Raw genomic sequence first — 20,192 nt, 5'->3', positions numbered from 1 at the left:
TGAATACATATCTCAGGTTCTTCTGAGGAAATCCAAATAGGAAGCCTCCCTCCCTCCCTTCAGAAAGGCCCCTCAGTGGGGCAGTGCCTGGATGGCATCCTGAGGACACAGGTGGTCCTCTCTCGGTGCTTGCCCCTCTCTACTTCAGTCTCCTTCAGTCTCGAAGTTTGCATCTACTGGAGCAGCTCCTCCCAGGGACCCACAAAGGGGAGCTCTCCGATTTCAGCCAGGATGGGTCTGGCAGGACAAGGAGGTATACAGAATGTCGGGCTGTCTCTGCGTCACGCCCAAGCCACCCTCACTTGATAATAGTAATTCAATCAAGATTGAATGTGCAGACCTTTAGCTTCAATGAGGCACCCAGGCAGTCTCAGCAGAATTACCTGCCTCCTCCTTATCCAGTCTTGCAAGATGATGCCATTAACATTTCCAATACTTGTAGGAAATGGTTTTTCAGATCCACAATTCATTGTAATGAGTTAAATCTCTTTTCTCTGAAAAAAAAAAAAAGTACTGTTCTTTACCCTCTATAGTGCCCAGAAGACAGGAAGAAAGAATATCAAGTATCCAAATAATATTCCCTTCCCATCCCCACCTCTTGGAAGTGGTTCTCTCTTTAAGTGGATGTGGCTTGAGATGACTGGTTTACTGGGCTGTCTTTGATGATGGACGGAGGGAGAAGGTGTTGTGCTTTGTTCTGAGAGTCAGAGCTGTGCGAAGGAGGAAAGTGAACCTCTCTCAGGGGTGGGCATGAGACCTTAATGGAATGAGAACCAGTGTTGGAGACTGAGAACTTGGAGGGAAGTGAGAGCTGGAGAGGTGTGGCATAGAAGGGCATGGACATCATGGATCTCAGGATTCCAGGAGGAGTAAGGCCCCTGCAACTCTATAAAGAAGCCCTCATCCTTATACCTTCTCCTGAGCTATTAAACTTTTGGAGTCTTGAATTCCTCATTCATGAAATGGGATGATGATATATGCCTTACTGGGTTTCTATGAGAAGCAAATGGCATAGCATCCCTATGGCATTTGATAAGTGCCTGGAACATCTTATACTTTTCATGCAGGTAAATTTCTGTACCTCACCACCTGGCCCAAGGTGAGTCTCTCATCTTATGGCCCATTTCCAGTAAGATCTTCTGGTCTTTCCCAAGACAGAGTGAAGTGAATAACAGGAGCACCTCTATGCTAAATAACTAAACATTGGTTTGTACACTCAAACCTCGATGTGTATCAGAATCACCTGGAGGGCTTATTAAAATGCACATTGCTGGATCCCACCCCACAGTGTCTGATGCAGTGAATCTGAGCTGGGGCCCAAAAATTTGCATTTCTAACAAGTTTTCTGGTGCTGCTGATACTATTGGACCAGGTCTAGAATAAAAATGAAACTGAATTTATATATTTGTGCAAATTTCTTACAACATAGCAAGTGTGTTCATATTTTATATCTTTTAATCCTTGCAGTAAGTCTATACAGATATATACAATTTGGATGTTATAGCTGGGTAAGTAAAAGCTCAGGGGAGGTGGTAACCTGCCCCAGGTGATACAGTATGGGTGTGACAGGCCTCACGCCTGCCTTCAGACCCCACCTAATCCATAATCTTCCTTCTGCTAATGGCAAGAATTGGCTGCCAGTCTTTGGGAGGGATAAGCTGAGTCTACAGGTGTGGTGAGGGGTCACCTATGAGGAGAGGAAAAAAATTGAGGCCGGGATCCAGGCACAACTGTTGGCTTTGGATGGGGGCGTTCTTTGAACATGCAAAGGCCCTGTGGTCAGAGTGAACATAGTGCATATTTGAGCAACTGAAAGAAGACCACAGTTACCAGAGCGGTATGTGAAGCTGGCGAGATAAGTCGGTCCTACACCATCAGATCATGTAAGACATTGCGGGGTGTGCTAGGCTTTGTCCTCTGTCGGTGGTGTTCTGTAGCTGACTCATACCAGCTTGTGAGAGCAGATTGTTAAATTTTCAGGAATTTTGTGAGCTGGTTGATGCTATGTTGGTAGCTTGAAATTGGTTATGGTGGGAGTATTTACACCACAGAAAGCAGCAGACATTACTGATCAGGTCCTTTTTTTCCCACAGGGAGCTGTTTGTTAAACGTTTTCCGACATACCACTGGTCTTTGACCTCAAGCGAGGAACAGCAGATAGATTGCAAACGGAGTGACAGTGTTCCCCTAGACTTGTGTTAAAGGGAGCTCTCTGAATCTCTGTGTCTTGGTACTGCGTCTCTCTTCTACCTTCTGCCACCCGTTCCTGCCTCCCCACAGCCGGCTTTTGCCCACCTCTCACCTCAACTGAGAGCGGGGGAGCCAGGCTCCTGCACCTTCCTCTCGCCTCATTGAGGAGTTTGCTTCTCCTCCACATGACTCTTCTTAACTCCTCTCCTTGTCTTGAATATCAAACAAGGAGTACCGAATTAGCTGGTTTTCAAGCTTGCAGAATGTAGATAGAACATAATGAACATTCTGGGCTGCTTGTAAATTACCTCGTATAAACGCCTTCACATCGCCTGCCGCCCCATCTTTCTCCATGTGCATGTGGGTAAACACAATTTTTTATCCTTCTAATTATATAAAGTTAGAAGAAGAAGGGGACACAGAATAATATTAGCATCTCCCAGAAGGAATAAATAAACCATGAGGACACTGCTACTCCTTGCAATGCCTTTCTGGTGGACCTACAGCTGAATTCCACCCTTTAGTGAACACACACAATAGTTCTTTGCCTCTGCAGATAGATGGATCTGTATTTGGTACAGAGGGCAAATGGAGAGCACCAAGTGTCTAAGTGTCTCTGCTATTAGTTCACTGCCTGCCTCCCATTCAGCCCCAAACCATCATTCATTAAGCACCTGCTGTGTACCAGGCATTGTCCTAGTATTTTTCTTTACAGCCTAGTATTTTCTTTTAGTTTTACAGAAAAACTGAGCAGAAAGTACATTGTTTCCCATGTGCTCCCTCTCACCCATGTACTGTTTCCCCTGTTATTAACATCTTGCATTAAGATGTGTGGTACATTCATTTACAATTAACTAATATTGATTTAGTATTAGCTAAAGTCCATAGTTTACATTTCGGTTTGCTTTTTATGTTGTACAGTTCTATAGGATTTGACAAATGTACAGTGACATATATCCATTATTGCAGTATCGTATAGCATAGTTTTACTGTCTTAAACATCCTCTGTCCTTCACCCATTCATCCTTCCCTCCTCCCAAGCCCCTGGAAACTATTGCTCTGTTTACTGTCCCTATAGTTTTATCTTTTCCAGAATGTCATATAGTCAGAATCATACAGTATGTAGCCTTTTCAGATTGGCTTCTTTCACTTAGCAATATGCATTTACATTTCCTCCATGTCTGCTGTGGCTTGAGAACTCATTCCTGCTTATCACTGAAACTTATTCCATTCTATGGAATATAATGAATGTTTTTTTTTCACTTACTGTGGGGTTATATCCCCATAAACCCATAAGTTTAAAATATCACAAGTCAAAAATGCTTTTAATATACCTAAGCTGCCAAACGTCATAGCTTAGCCTAGCCTACCTTAAACATGCTCAGAACACTTACATTAGCTTATATTTGGGCAAAATTATCTAATACAAAGTACATTTTGTAATAAAGTATTGAATATGTCAGGGAATTGATTGAATACTTTGCCAAAAATGAAAAACAGAATGGTTATATGTGTACTCAAATGGTGGTTTCTACTAAATGCATATTGCTTTGGAACTATCATAAAGTCAAGAAATAATAAGTCTAATCATCCTAAGTGAGGGACTGTCTACACCATAATTTGTTTATCCATTCACCTATTGAAGGACATATTGGTTGCCTCCAAGTTTTTGCAATTTTTGCAATAAAGCTGCTACAGATATCCATGTGCAGGTTTTCCTGTGGACATAAGTTTTTACCTCATTTGGGTAAATACCAAAGAATGTAATTGCTGGATATAGTATGGTAAGAGTGTGTTTGGTTTTGTAAGAAACTGTCAAACTGTCTTCCGAAGTCAAGGTACCACTTTGCATTCCCACCAGCAGTGAGTGACAGGTCTTGCTGTGCCACATCCTCCCCAGCCTTTGGTGTTGTCAGTGTTTTGGATTTGGGCCAGCCTAATATGTATGTAGTGGTATCTTCTTGTTTTTAATTCACAATTTCTTAACGACACATGATGTTAAACATCTTTTCATATGCTTATTTGCCATCTGCGTATCCTCCTTGATTAGGTGTCTGTTCAGATCTTTCTCCCATTTTTTTAATTGGGTCATTTGTTTTCTTACTGAGTTTTAAGAGTTTAAGAGTTTCTTGTGTATTTTTGGTAGAAGTCCTTTCTCAGATATGTGTTTGGCAAATATTTCCTCCCGGTCTGTGACTTGTCCTCTTGTTTGTTAATGTCCTAGCACCTGCACACCTAATTTTCTCATTTAATCCTCTCATACCTACATGTTGAGAGTTACATAGTGTTGGCTCCATTTTGCTGAGGAAACCAAAGCTAAGAGAGATCAGTTGACTTGCTAGGTAATGGAGCTAAGATTTGAAGCCAAGTCTGATCACAGCTCCACATTTCACATCATATATTAAAAGTTTGTCTCACCTGGGCACCGTGACTTACACCTGAAATCCCAGCACTTTGGTAGGCCATGGTGGGAGGATCACAAGGTCAAGATATCGAGACCAGCCTGGCCAACATGGTAAAACCCTGTCTACTAAAAATGCAAAAATTAGCCAGGAGTGGTGGCGCGCACCTGTAGTCCCAGCTACTTGGGAGGCTGAGGCAGGAGAATCACTTGAACCCAGGAGGTGTAGGTTGTGGGGAGCCGAGATCACACCACTGCGGTCCAGCTTGGTGATAGAGCAAGACTCCGTCTCAAAAAAAAAAGAAAAAGTTTGTCTCACTTGACATAAATTAGCTGTGTGGGCATTAATTTTGGTTACATCATAATAAAGCACCCTTCCGCTGTCCCAGAAAAGAAGCACTGTATTAGGCTGCTCTGCAGAGCCCAGCATGATTCCTTGATTCTTGGTGGCTTCATAGGGCATGAAGTGCCCTATGAAATCTACCTCCCTGCTCCCCCGTCTCCCCTCCCATTGCTCCCCTCACACTCTGCTTTCCCAGGACAGGAGACCCTTGCAGCGCTCCTGCTGCGCTTGCTTTTTTCAGGATATCTGCCTTCACCCCAGCCATTCCCTCTGATGGAAAGACTTCTTCATTGTGCACTGGTCAAACCTGACTCATTTTTAACTCCTCATTCACACGACACCACACAAAGCCCTCTAGTCCCCATCTTCTGGATTTGGAAGTTTTGCTTCTGCATACGGTCTGTCTCTACTAAATTGACAAATTCCTTAAACATGAGTATCACATTTAATAGCACTTTCTTAATCCCTTCAACTAGCCTGGCACATAGTAGGTGTGCTGTAAACACTTAATAAATGAAGGAGAGATGTTGTCAAACACCATCATCTGGTGGCTAGAGGTTCCCTTCGTCTGTAAGAATGCTTAACTACAATAAATAAGTTCGTTTGTTTTTGTTTTTAATCATTTTTGCTTTTTGGTTTTTCAATTTCATTTTCTATTTTTAAAATTCCCTTTCAACATTTTTAAACCAGAATCTCTGTTTTCAGTGCTGTGGGCCCCAGGGGCAGGCATAACTCAACAAATAAAGGAGATTTCTGAATCAATAAGTCATAATGAGACCATTGAGTGAAAACAATGCACATTTTCACTTTTTTAAGGCCTACAGCTCCTGGAACTGCTGGTAACAGAAGCCTGATGCCCTGGGCCGAGAGTCAGGTGCCAGGCTTTGTCTGAATTCCAGGCTGCTAGAGGAGCTGTCCCCCAGGACGTCCTCCTCTCTGGAGCTAGAATCCTGCAGGAACTGGGGACCAGCTGTTTACACAGATTCCATCTGTAGCACCTGTGAGATACCTAAGGCTGGGGGGCAGCAAGTTATGTGGGCAGAGTAGGGTTTCAGGGTCAGATAAACCTAAGAGAGAAATCCTATTATCTGCCACTCACATGACGCATAACTTCAGAAACTTGCTTAATCTTTCTGAACCCCGGTGTCTTCATCTGTGAAACGGGAAGGCTCATAATACCATATCGTTCTGGTATCTTTATAATAACCTATAGGGCTATTTTGAGGCATAAACGGTTGACATAATGTATCTAAAGTCTCTGGTACCTAACCATGGATCCAATAAAGGTTAACTTCAAACTCCTCCCCTACGTCACACTCCACTCTCCCACCTACCCAAAGGGATTGCTTAGACCACCCACCTGCTCCCTCTGTTTGCTTCTACTGGAACTTTTCCCCCTGATGAGTAAGAAAAGTGGCATTTAGTATAACTCACTGTCTAGCACATTGCCTGCCTGCCACATGGAAGATACTCAATGAATGATTCTTAAGTTAATGAATAGATATGGGGTGTATCTTATACCAGCCCTAGGCCTATTTGTCCATAATAGGACCCATTCCTTACCTTCTCCCACTCTACTGTGTATTGCAGGTAACTGACCCCTGTAGGTTGCATTTCTCAGGCTCTCTTGTCAGCTGTCAAGGTTTGGCCAATGACATGCACTGGGAGACTGGAGAGAAGGAAGAAGGGAGAAGCCAGGGTATTACAACTACAGTTGCCTTCCTTAGCAGCAAGGGAAGCTCCTCCTTGTCTCTAGCTCCTACCAGAATCCCACTGTGGCTTTAGGTTCCAGCAGGTGGCCCCAGCTCCTGAGCACTGCTAACTCCACTGCCTCCCTCCGTCCCTTCAGCCCAAGGGCAGGCAGTGTCTCCTTGTTGCTGCTGATCTCTGAATTTCTCCACTCTTCTCTCTGGCTGCTCAACTCTTCTGTCACCCAGGCAACCACTTCTCTGTAGTTAATTCCCTCTGCTGGGTATATTTGAAGCGATTTCTAACATTGTGCTTACACTGCCTTTGGAAGCAGGAGCCACTGAACCCAGCGTTAAGAGTACTTCACTCTTCTGTGCTTCACCATTCACTGGCCATGTGGCCAGTCAGGCTTTCTGGGGACTCAGTTTCCTCATTTGTAACCAGGGGCTAACAGAACCCATCCTACTTCTCTCCCACAGGGTCACTTGAGAACCTAATGAAGTCATCCAATTGTACGTTTTCCATGTACTTATAGAGTACCTACTGTATGTCAGGACCCTTTGAAGGTGCGGGGAATGGAATAGGGAATAAGACATAATGTCCCAGTTCTCAAGGGAGTCTTGGTTAGTTGCAATAAATGTGCCTCATAAACTGCAGAGTGCTGTATAATTCTCACAGGGTAAGCTGACCTGACCTCCTCCTCCTCAACTCCCAGAAAACCCTCGGGGATTTCAGGAGCTCTCCAGCCCAGTTCCTAGGGACCCCATTCCTGCCCTAGAGGAAGGTGAATTAGAACGCAGTGACTGCACAACAATATGTGTACAGTGACCTGGATAGTAAAGCAGGGTCCCTCCTCCCAACCAGACCCAAACAGGTTTTCACTGTGTGTGTCTATTAGCGTGTCAGAGCTCACTTAATTAATTGTAAGGGATTATCTTGATTCTTCTGCTGTACTAGTTTTCTTTTAATGGTTTTTATTTGGTGTTATTTGAAGTAAGCATGCTATAAAATAAAGCGTGCAAATCTTGTTTATGTCTAGGTTGTGTTTGAAAAGGTATCCTTTGTAACACAAAGTTTAGTTATTGATTGCCTCTTTTATAATGATTTTGTCAGCCTCACTTTAATAATAGTATTGATAACAATATATAGATAAATACAATCTATTTGCAACAGTACTCCAAGGGGCAAAAGAAAAGCAATGTGTGCATGTGTGGAAGATAGGTAAACTTGTTTTTAACCAACATGAAAATGGAATATATTAATCCAGATGCCACACTCTTCTGTCCTGAGCATTTTTATATCGTCTCTCTCACATTGTCCTACAAAACAGCTATTTCCATCCTTGTTTGAATGATTAAATCACTAAGATTTAAGCAGTTGACTAATCCAGTTAGCTAATGACAAAATCAGAAGGGAAGGTAGAAAAATGAGAAGTGTTTACCTCCCTGAGCTTCCACTTCCTCTTCTATAAATGGGAATAGTAACTGAGGGTAGTGTTGACAGTTAAATGAGAGAGTAGAGTGATGCCTGATATGCAGTCATTAATAAACAAACAGTAGCTCTAAAGGAGGACGTAACTGCCTCCTCACCCTAAGGCCTCTTATCAACCATCCCCTGGATTTCTGCTTTCTCTGCAGACGACCATTCCCGGGTGAGGCTGCTGGTGCTGGATGGAGACCCGCACTCTGACTACATCAATGCCAACTACATTGACGTGAGTGTCTTCATGGGGCTGGGAAGCCAGGGTCTGGGGCTGGCTTTTGCAGGCTCAAGGTCTGTGGTTTACCTCAAACTCTCCTCCAGAAGGTGGCCCTTCAAGAGCAGTCTGGATCCCCCCTGATATGTGTAACTAGTAAAGCCCAAGGTGACTGTCCATCTAACACAGCAGCCTCTTTCAGGCTGGCTGTAGTAGCCTGCTCTATGGGACCTCAGGATAAGTGATAGTCTTACTCATTCACCCCCTTTAGTCATTTGTATGGATGTCTGCTGATCCATTTCTTCATCCACATAAATGCACGACCATTTATGCAACAAAAATTTTAAAGTGCCTACTGTAAACTGTATACTAGATGCTATGGGAACCATAATGCTAAAAATACCGTGGTCTCTACCCTCTAAAACCTTAGCAGGGAGATAACGTGCATATCAGTAATTCCAGGGCAAAGCAGAAAGTGGTTAAGTGTCATCAGTACAGATCACATGCTGCAGAGATTCAGAGGTAGGGAAAAATATCAATTCTCCTATCAGGAATGCAAAATAGGATGTAAACCAAAGCTTCAAGCACGCAAAGGTATGATTAAAAATCAAAGAGAGGGAAGAGGGGCCTCTGGTTAGAGAGAATAGCACAAGCCGAGGTGGAGCCACTGGAAAGGAGAAATGTAGCAGCTCCGCTTGAGAGGAGCAGAGAATAGGAAGCAGGAATAGTGAAAAACACTGTTGGGACTACATCAGTGATGATTGAATGCTCAGACTTAGGAAGTGGGACTTTATCCCATAGACAAGAGGAAATATCAAAAATGTTTTATCAAAGAAGTGACCAGCTCGGAACTGAGCTTTGGGATGATTTATCTGCTACCAAGGATAAGACAGATCAGAGGGAAGAAATTCTGGAATTAAGACAACTACAACCAATAAGGAAAGAGGCTGCTTCAGTATTCCAGAGATGACTGAGGCAGGGACTGAACTCAGACAGGAGCCAGGAAGAGTGTGTGTGGAAGTGAGAAAGTGCAAAGCGAGAGCATGGCTGCTGGGGTCAGAAGGACGTCCCAATGGGACTGATTCGAGCCATGCATCTCAAGACCTCGGCTCACAGTCCATGGGTCTTGAAGAATGGCAGGGGATTCATATTGGTCCCTATTCTCAGAAATGTATTTATAGATAAGCTGTAAAGTATGGTGGTGTAGTTTGTGAATTGCCCCTTAATCTGGACTAAGCCAGATGAGTTATTAATTCAACAAATACTTAGTGAGCCTTGTACTGGTCATTTGACTGTTTGCCCTCAGATCTATTCCTTGTCCTTCCCTGTTCTGCTTTGCATTGCAGGTGTGTGTGTGTGTGTGTGTGTGTGTGTGTGTGTGTGTGAGTGAGAGAGAGACAGACAGACAGACAGACAGATTGGAGGATGATAGAAGGACAGTGTATTCTCTGTCTTATTCCCTTCCTTGGGCAGCAGCTCCAGTAGTGCCTATATCCTGTCTGTGGCTCCATCTTTCCTGAAGCAGACCTGCCATAGTCCCATCTCCTGCCAGTTAGCCCTAGCTCCTGGACTCTGGTCATTTCTCTGTTTCCCATTAACCCACTAGTTCTAAGGATGGTTGCAGCCTCCTGCTCACCCTCATCTCTGGGTTGCCCCACTGTTCTCTGGCATCCTGGCTCCTCCATCACTTGTGTAACCAACTCCCTGTACTGAATTACCTCTGTCGGAAACACCTAGGGTGGTTTCTGTTTCCCCAACTACACCCTAATTAACAAAGGGCTTACTACATGGCCAAGAACTGTGGCTGGAACTTAAGTGGAGTGGAAGATGGACACCGTCTCTGCCACTCTGACCCTTCCAGGAAAGTTCACAGGAGATGCCAGTTCTGAATATCTTTTCTCCAGCCCAGAGCAAGGCAGTCTGAGCATGCACTTGTCATGCTAGCAGCCTGTTCCTCATACGTCCAGTATTCAATTCACAAACAAAGAGCAGACTGTCCACTGTATATGGGAAAATACTGACTTTTAAGACCAAGAGACTCAAATCTGGTGAGGAAGTCAGGTAACAAAATGGACCTTCACAGAGTAGGGGCCATGGGACCATAAAGGAAAATCAAAGCTTCAGGTTGGTAGGGAAAGGGAAGTAGCCAGTGAAGGCTCCCTGGAGGAGGTGATGTCTCAGTCCTGCCTTGGAAGATGACCTAGAGCCACCAGGCAAGACAGGTTTATAGTAACCTAAGGATTACTGATCACCTTTCATGTACCAATATCACCTTAACTAGTATCACAACTTCACAAGGTAAAGTACCATTACTACCCATTTCCAGATGAGTAAGCTGGGTCTCTTAAGGTTATATAACTTTCCCAGAATTATAATGCTAGGAAGCAGGGGAGGGGAGAGCAGAAATCTGAGTCAAGAGCACCTCTCCCACCACACCCTGCTGTCTTTAATAATCACAGTGAGCAGTGGCAGCACCAGTGGGCTCTTCATGAGTCACTCTAAGGTCCTATGATGGGTGGCTTAAGTAAGTAAGTTTATCAAAACTTCTTAACAACCCTTCAGGGTAGGTGTTAACATTCCCGTTCTCTAGATGGGGTGGGCTGAGGTTTAGATAAATTACAAATATGTCCCAGGCCATGCAGCTGGTCAGTGGCAGAACCGGAATGGGAACCAGACCTGAATGGCTCCCAGTTACAGCATTCTTTCTCCTTCCCCTTCTCACCCACTCCCAGACACCACCTTGTAGCCAACACACAGCAAGGACTGAGTCAGCCTCTGTTGATGCAGGCTGAATTAATTCTGTCCATTTCTCCTTGACTTTGTCTGTGGCTGGGTGGAAGTGACCCTAAGGGCCATGGCCCACACAGGATCTTGCCTGCCTGAGTCTCTGTATCTGGCATCCATCATTTGACTAGAATCCCCCAGCAAAAGTCATTTTCCTAGATAGGCACTCAATCCGAAGTTGAATGAGCATCTGACTACGGTCAGGGCCAAGATACACTTTAGTATTTGACAGGCAACAAATGAAACTGCTTTAGATGCAAGTTAATCTGTACAATACCAGTGCTAATTATGCCTCTGATTTCTTTCCTGTTTTATCATTACAAGGCATGTTTCAAGCCTTTTAAAACAGGAAACCAGAAGTCTAGGTTAAGAGCACTGTCCAAGGTCACACAACTGAACTTCAATTCTCTGCCCACTTAGGACACACCACAACCTCCTCCTTCTCTCTGTAAGAACAGGTTCTGCAGACAGGGCAAATGGCCTCTGTTCATGCTGTCTTATTATGGGATATTGAACTCTGGGGTAAATCTCAGTGGTTAGACTCCAGGGCTGATAAAGTCATGAATTTGGTCTTTGTTGAAGGCCTGACTGTTGAATCTAGGTCTTTTGGATTACTAGTTTTGTGATGTTGGGTAAATTACTTACTCATTCTGATATCTATGATATGAGATAATGATGCTACCCCACAAGTGTGTGATGACTGATGTAAAGTATCTGTCGTGCTGTCAAAAAGAAACAGACTTCCTCAAAGTGGGTAACCAAGGATAGTTTAATATGGATGTGAACAGGATTAAGAGAAACCAGTAGGTTAGGATGCAGTATCTCTACCCTAGACCCAGACAAGGGAAGGGAGTAGCTTTGAGAGAGAGCTGACCTTCAAGAACTGAAGCCCTTGATTGAGCAACGAGGTCAAGCAAGCCATGGTGACCTGGCAGGGAGGAATCTAGAAGAATATATGCCCCAATCTCCTCTTGGCCTCTGAGCTCCTGCCCTTGTTCCCCATCGACTAAACCCAATTTGAAGCAGAAAGCAATGGGAGTGCATGCTGCGACCATACAGAGCAGACCTTGGAAAGAAAAGGAAATGAAGGGACAAAGGGAAGATAACCAGCCACAAGCAACTCCTGGCACAGTTACCACTATGGAGTGAAGAGTGGAGGAACTCCATTAATTGTGAACCAACTATATACTCCAGCAAAGATAAAATTCCTGGGGTCTCTATAGGGAATCCTGGCAAAACAATACTCCAGACAGCTAAACTAGGCCCTCACTCCATCACCCTGGTCTCCGCCCTAGCCAGAATCTTTCCTGGCTCTCTAAAGAGCTAACTGCCCACGCTAGAATCATTTTTCCACAATTGGATCTTGACGATTCATTAAAATAACTCCATTGGGATAATGAGCTGAATGGGGCCAGCCCTGTCTCTGCCTCCGGAGGCCGTGGTCTGTTACTGTCTGAACCATCCCGCTGGCAGGTTTGTTTGCACACCCGAAAATGTATTGGCCACTTAAATCTGTTATAAATTACCAGTCTGGAAATAAATATCGTATCTGGGTCCCCAGTAAGTAACAGATGCATGAGTGCAGAGTGAGATAAATGCGTTTTGGATGCAAACCTCTTTCCCATTGCTCACAGACAGATGGAGGCAGGCCCAGTGCTGGTTTGCAGTCGATCTGCGTGCTGTGTAGGTGGGACTTAAATGAACTCAAAGTTCTTTTAAGGTTAGGAAGTTTTCTATACTCACTGTTGGCAAATCCCCAGAGGAGCCCCAATTGAGCAGTACATTTCCTTTTATCTCCTTTGCTGAGGAGTCTCGTGGTTAGAATGTTTTCTCTTTGGGGACTGCGTGGGTTTTTAGAAGCCAAGGAGGGTCTCTTTACTCAGAGGCAGCGTGGGGACAGGCACACAGCATGCATGCATTCAGTCAGTGTGAATTTTTCAAGGCCAGTGGCCCAGGCTGACTTCTAGGTGCTAGGAACACAGCCATGAGCAAGCCAGATACACAGCCCTGGCTTTATGGAGCTCCCATTCAGTTGGGGGAGACAGACAATAAGCATGTAAATAAAGAAAGAATAGTATGCTATTTGGTGATAAGTTCTCTAAAAAAAAAAAAAAAAGTAAGCAAGAAAAGTGGAAAGAAGCTGATAGGGTAGTCAGAGATGAACTCTCCGCAGAAGTGATTGACAACTGAGCAGATGCCTGGATGGAGTGAGAGAGCAAGCCAGTCAGTTACCTGGGGGCAGACACAGCAGGCACAGGGAAGGGCAAGTGCTAAGGCCTCTGGATGGACATGTGATCCCTGTCTCTGCGGAAGGGTAAGAGCCAGCGGACAATGAAAGAATGGTCGAGAAACTGGGAATATCACTGAGGGGATGAAATGGAAATGACAAGAGGTATCAAGATGCCCAAACCAGGCTTAGGGAGACGATCAACCACCGCCTCCCCTGAGGTGACCTCCTTGGCTGTTCAATTCCCATGGGTGCTCCACAGAGTCCCCACATCTTCCCATTAGTAGCCTTTACCCCAGTCTGTGGATGTCTGCAAGTTGCTCAAAAGCAAAGTCCACATTCATCTGGTGGTCCACTTTTGTCTTTCCAGTGCCTTGTATATCATAGTAGGTGCTTAATTAATACCCGTTGATTGACAGTGAATGACTGTGCAAACAAATGAATTCACAAAATAGAGAATCCACACCATTTAACTCCACAACTAAAATGTGAATCTCTTGCTCAGAATGTTATCTCACTGAATTTCAAGTACATTAGAACCTTCCAAATCACAGCTTCCTCCAGGGTCTCTTTTTTTTCCAGCCTAAGCATTAAGGGGATGCTCCAACTTCAGCTCAAAAACATTCATGCATGCATTTCACCACCCAGACGGCTGAAAACTGCACCCAGCTCTGGGTGGCATGTGCCATGGCCCAGGAGGAGAAGAGTCAAAAAAAACAATTGCTGCCCCATCTGGAATTGTATTCACTGAGCATATACAAAGCTCTGCTGGGCCACTCAGGAGGAAGCAGTCAGCTGTGCATCCCAAAGGAGAGCGTATTTCAAGAGCAGCTTGGTGAGGCTGAAACACAGGATATGTGGGGTTGTAGGAGTGGACAAAGAGGGACAACTGGAGGTGAGGCTGGAGATAAGGATGGAGACAGTTGACTAGTCCCAAGCTAAGGCATCTGGTCGTTACCATGCAGGCAATAGGGTGCTACTGCAGGCTTATAAGCAGGATAGTGTGCAAGAGGAAGCTCATGGGGTTAGGAAGCAGCAAGGCTACAGAGCAAAACTGGAGGCAGGGAGGCCAGCTACAGGTTGATGCTGTGGCCTCAGCCAGGGATGATGAGGGCTGCGGGAATGAGTGATCAGGATGGTAAAAGAGGGTAGACTTGAGAAACTGCGTCTTTCCAGGATCTAGGAAATTGTTTTCTATTCCCAAAATTACTGAAGAAAACCCTTGAGTTTAATTCTTTCTTTTAGCCTGTGCAACCCTGTCCACTTCACTTGGAGGAAAAGACAGGTCTTCCTCCCTCTTGTGTCACAGGGAAGGGTTCATAATTTCATTAACAGAAAGGAGGTCTCATCATCCCAGTATCCATGAGAGGCCCGCATACACTTTTAGTCTTGATAGGCACGCAGTAAATAAATGTTTGCCAAATAAACAATAAAATAACAATAGCAAAGACATATATGTTAAATCTTAGAATAGTGCCTGGCACGTTGTAACTGTTACCTATCAACTCATTTAATGTGAACAACAACACTATGATGTAAATACCATTATCCCCATTAATTTTTTTTAATTTTATAGATTTAGGGGGTACCAGTGTAGCTTTGTTACATGGATATATTGCACAGCGGTGATGTCTAGGCTTTTGGTGTAACCATCACCTGAACAGTGTACATTGCTCCTATTACATTACTTCTCATCCCTCACCGCCCTCCTACCCTCCCACCCTTCTGAGTCACCAGTGTCTACTGTTCCACACTCTGCGTCCATATATGCACATTTAGCTCCCACTGTAAGTTGCGGTATTTGACTTTCTGCTTCTGAGGGGTTTTTTGCTTTAGATAATGGCCTCCAGGTCCATCCATGTATCTGTGTTGCTTCAAAAGTCATGATTTTGTCACTTTTTATGGCTTAGTAGTATTCCATGGTATGTGTGTATATATGTACATATACTATATCTATCTATATATAGAATATTGTGTGTATGTGTGTGTGTGTGTGTGTGTGTGTGTGTGTGTGTGTATGTAACATTTTCTTTATTCAGTCATCCGTTGAGATGGACACGTAGGTTGAGTTCCTATCTTTGCTATTGTGAATTTTAAAACTCAGGTACAAAGAGGCTAAGTAGCTTGTCCCAGACCACACAGCCTAGAAGGGACAGAGCCAGGATTCAAACCCAGGTGTCTGGGTTTCAGAGTCCATGGTACACATAGCCACCATGCTATGTTGCCTGTCTAGCTGGTTGGTCAACAGCTTGTTTATTGGGTATTTGCTCTGAGTCTCGCATTGTGCTGAGCTCTGTGGGAAAAAAGAATTTTTAAGCTAAGTAGGGAGTGTCTGTCCTTAAGAAGCTGACAACCTCACTGAGTACATATGATTGCTCAAGCACAGAGTTTAAGTGGGGCTGCTGATTTCTCTGTGGTTAATCCAGGAGTTCTGGTCATGACATTGTCCCTGGATTGGTGCCAACCTCCAACTCCAGAGCAGGCCCAGCAATTGGAAGGTGCCTACAAAATAGTTATTGAGCATGTGAAATACAAAGGTGGAGGAATGTACAAAGGACTTAGAAACTTGTCTTTGAATCTGAAAGTGGGTCCAGAACTTTAGAGATGCCCCATCTGCAGCACCATAAGCCATACAGATGGCAGTTCTATTTCCTGAAGGAGGAGGCCTTGAGGCAGTTCATCCACCTCAGCAGGACAAAAAGACTGGTCAGCAACATCTAAGACAAAGACATCAAACTTCAGGACGTACTCTCTGGACATGGTTAACCATAAAAGTTAAGTGGATTTCAGAACGGTCAACAATCTCGCCATTCATAGTCTCCATAACTGGCATCGGTGTTCTTTAAAAACTTTATTCATCTATTCATTCATTTACTCATGTATTTATTTAAGAAATATTAAATGCATTCAGTGTTCTGCACTACATGCAGATCTGTCTCCAAAACTAAAACTTCTCCTCAGTATGACTGTAACTGGAAAGAGGACACTCCATGTATGCCATGCCCAGGCAAAAAAGGAGTCACCTTCAGCCTCTCCTCCAGTGATTAAGGTTATGAGGCAGCAGGGTACTCCCCCACCAGAGTACAGCAGGGCCTGCTGGAGTGCTCTGAAATGTACACAGAAATTAGAAACTGGTCTTTGGATTAGCAGGTAGCTTTACGGGTCTCCCAGGTCACACCTCCGTAAGGTCCTCTCTGTACCTGGGACTTCAATTCCAAGTCCAGGAATGTTGGCACAGAGAATCAATGTGGGATACTTCTCAATTGTCTTTTTCTAATGGTTACTAATGCAAGGAGTCAACAATTGTGCTGTTTTCTTGCTTTTTTTCTTCTCTGAGTGTCCCATAGGGTCTTGTACAGTGTTCTTCACATGATCATAGCTCAGGAAAGACTTTTTGGTGGTTGATGCGCCCCATAAACCTGAAAACTCCTTCTCTGCCTCTTTTTGAGTGCATAAGGATAAGTGATGCCCATCCAATCTTTAATTCCTGCTACTGTCTCCAAGGCAAGCCTGTGTAGGCACCTCACAAGTAACCGTAAGAAGAGCTAGCATTTAGTGACTTACTACGCACTTTATGTGCAATATCTGATTTAACCTTTGCCACTTCTCCGGGAATAACTGATGCTGTTTCCATTTTGCCTATGAGAAAATAAAGTCTTGGAGAGGATGTTTATTAATATTGTGCTGTTTGCAAGCTTTGACAAGAGACCCTTCAGAGTGCTTTTCTCCTTGTTATCCAGGGATACCATCGACCTCGGCACTACATTGCAACTCAAGGTAAGCGCCCTCCCTCCTCCTAGTGCCTCAGAGAGGCTTCAAAGGTGCCAGGGGAAAGGGCTCTCTTAACTGCAAGGCTTGTCCTCCTGTATATGTGACTCCAACACTCCATTTCACGAAACAGCCCTGGAGGAGAGGAATGAGTTTCCACCAGCAAAGAAGCCACAGAGCTAGAGGTCTTTGAAATTGTTCGTTTATTTGGGAAGGAAAATGGTGACAAGTTTCGCTATAGGGAAAAGGCCCATGAGTGACAGAGGAAGGAGCTGTCACTTGGAAATGGTCAGGAGGGAGAGGCCCAAGCAGGTGCCATCAACACCTGCCAGGGCTGGAGCTGATGGTGCCTTTATCTCCATGATGGGTGCGTATCTGTAACAGAGATGCAGCTGGTTGCCCTAGAAAGCAACTTGGCAGTGTGTTTTCAGAAGGCTTAAACATGACCATACCTTTCAAACCCTTCTGGAAAAAAAAGTCCTGCAGATAATTATATATAGAGACAATGACGCATATAAGAACATTCTTCACGGTGTTATCTATAATAGGAAAAAAAAAAGTGAAAAATCTTAAATGCCCAACAATTGGTACATTGGTTACATAAAGTGTGTTACCACCATATTATAGAAAACCTTGCAGCTATTAAAACTATTATGCTTGGTAAGAACTTTTAGAAGTATCAGAAAATGCATACAATAGGTCTGATGCTTATTACAGTAAATACACACATACATATAAATATAGAAAAATGGTATTCAAACTTTTATATCAAACACACATATTACTTTTGTAATTTTAAAAATGATGAAGGCCCAGGACATTGAAAGAGTAATTTCTGAGGAAATTGCTTTGGACTGTCAGAGCCTATTTTCTGCTCCTTGTCATTTTTTTTCTTTTTTTTCTTTTTTTTCTTTCTTTCCGTTCAGGCTCTAGAGGAATGCCTCCAACATTTGTCAAGCTCAAAATCAGGCATCTCCTGTTTTTGTTCTCAGCATCTGGCACCCAGCAGCTCTCTCTACCCCACACCCCAATTGCCTTCCTGTCCCTCATGGAAGTTCTGGAGCCCAGTTTTTGAAAACTCCCCTTAAACCATAATACAGTCCAGATAAGGTTATGGGTGGAGTTGGTAGGAAGGGTCTGAGCAGGAGGAGGCCAAAAGGGAAAGGAGAGGTTGCCAACGTTTCCAGTAGATGCCGCAGATTGTGAGAGCCTGGCATGAGGCTTTCCCCATCCATACCCTGATCTGGCCCCCTCAGGCTCAACATACCTCAGGCCCATGTCTCAGATACTTGGTATCTTAACGAGGATCACCCGGCCTCCCTCCTGCTCACTAGTGTGGAGACTTGACCAACCAGAGGGACAGACCTTCTCAGCTGCTTCTTTGCGCTTGCACTGTCTAACCTCACTGGCTTCTCTCTTGACAGGTCCAATGCAGGAGACCGTAAAGGACTTCTGGAGAATGATCTGGCAGGAGAACTCCGCCAGCATCGTCATGGTCACAAACCTGGTGGAAGTGGGCAGGGTAAGCCTCTCCTGCACTTGCCTGGGCAGAGGATGCTGGAGGTGCACTCTTGAACATCTCTCTGTTCCATGCATTGTGATCAGTGCCTCCTAGTCAATATTCCACCCTCACAGCGACCTACAAGGGAGATGTCATCACTCCTCTTCCACATTCAAGCAATGGCCTTTCCCTTCAAATCCCCTTCATCCCTTTTCCCACCCTCACTCTCCGTGGATGATGTCATCTCATATTTTGAGGAAGTTAAAACCATCAGTCACGTACTCCCTCATCGTCACACCACAGAGCTACAATCCTACTTGTATCTACAACCATGCTCTTGTTCTTCCCCTCTGCTGTCAGCTTCGACTATAAGAAACGGCTGTTTTCGTTGACCCAAATGGTCAAATATCAACTGTTTCTTATGGCTCAGCCTAACACAACAGCAGCCATGTCTCTGCCCTTCCAAAGGCAAGCCTAGTGCCCGGATCACAGACTCTAATCAATATTTTTTTTTTCATTTTTCCCTTTCTCACTTGCAAAATAAGTCTCTTTCTCATTGCCCAATCGTTCCCCTTAGCATACAAACATGCCCGGCACCTCCCATCTTAAAAAGAAAGGAAAAGGTAAATAAAAAGTATTTTCTCGTTCCCGCTTTTCTGCCGAACTTTAAAGACTCAGAGAGGCTCTGTTTCTTCACTCATGTTCTCTTCTACCCACCCCAGCGTAGCCCCTCCCTCCATCCCACCAACAGTGATATCGTCGGTATCACTCGCATCCTCTTTCATGTCGAAGAATCCAGTCTCCAGTTCTCTCTTCCCATCTTACTCAACCTCAGTGGCATCCAACCCTTCGCTCCCTGTTCTTCTTCCTCTGACCTCTAAATCTTGATGTTCTTCAGGGCTCTCAGATCTTGATCTCCTGCTCTGCTCCATCTCAACTCTCTCTGAGGTCGTCCTTAAGTACTCCCGGGGCTTAGAAATGGGACTGCTATTCCCACCTTGCTTTTGCCTACTTGGTTAACTCTGGCATGTGGGTGGGCTGCTGAGTTTAAAGGCAAGGAGTACAAACACCAGAATTAAAAGGGCTCTCCATACATCGTGTGAACTAACTAAAAAGTGGGCAGGTAAGTTTTTGTTTGGGTAAGAAAGAGATCATTCATAAAGATGAATGCTGGCCTCTGATAATGGGAAGGAGAAAATCTGAGCTTTTGTAATCCAATAAAGGGGAATGGACATCTCAGGGCCAAATGGGAATTTAGGACCAGGTGAGACTTTACCCGTGAGTCCACCCTTATCTAGTCCATTACTCAATTTTACAGATAAGGAAATAGACCTGAGGGCATAGAGTGCCTACCCCGAAGTCACTCAGCCAAAACCCAGGCACGAAATCTGACACGTGACTCTCATTCCAGTGCTTATGGCCACTCCACTCAGACGGTTCCCCAGGGACCCAGGCCCAGGGTGCGGCTGGCTACTGTGAACAAAAGGGCCAGCCCAGGATTCAGGGATTTGGAGGCAAATTCTAGCCTGTTCTACAGTATATCCCACATTGAAAACAGATTCCCTTGATGAATAGACCATAAATCTAAATTGG

The 20,192-nt window shown here is 44.4% G+C and overlaps 1 protein-coding gene across 15 annotated transcripts in view; it reads left to right on the top strand.

Annotated features, from left to right (window-relative positions):
- PTPRT (protein tyrosine phosphatase receptor type T) overlaps nt 1–20,192 on the top strand; it is a 1,134,111-nt gene that overhangs the window by 1,069,957 nt on the left and 43,962 nt on the right. For all 15 annotated transcript variants that reach the window (XM_039479697.2, XM_039479693.2, XM_039479696.2 and 12 more), the window contains 3 exons: nt 8,261–8,337; nt 17,071–17,107; nt 18,523–18,620. In XM_039479697.2, coding sequence (XP_039335631.1) covers nt 8,261–8,337; nt 17,071–17,107; nt 18,523–18,620 — 212 coding nt within the window. The remainder of the gene's footprint in view (nt 1–8,260; nt 8,338–17,070; nt 17,108–18,522; nt 18,621–20,192) is intronic.

The sequence above is a fragment of the Saimiri boliviensis genome, chromosome 9 (assembly GCF_048565385.1).
Source record: "Saimiri boliviensis isolate mSaiBol1 chromosome 9, mSaiBol1.pri, whole genome shotgun sequence".
NCBI lineage: Eukaryota > Metazoa > Chordata > Mammalia > Primates > Cebidae > Saimiri > Saimiri boliviensis.
The sequence above is the reverse complement of the archived record's forward strand: the minus strand, read 5'-3'. Positions and strand labels throughout refer to the sequence as shown.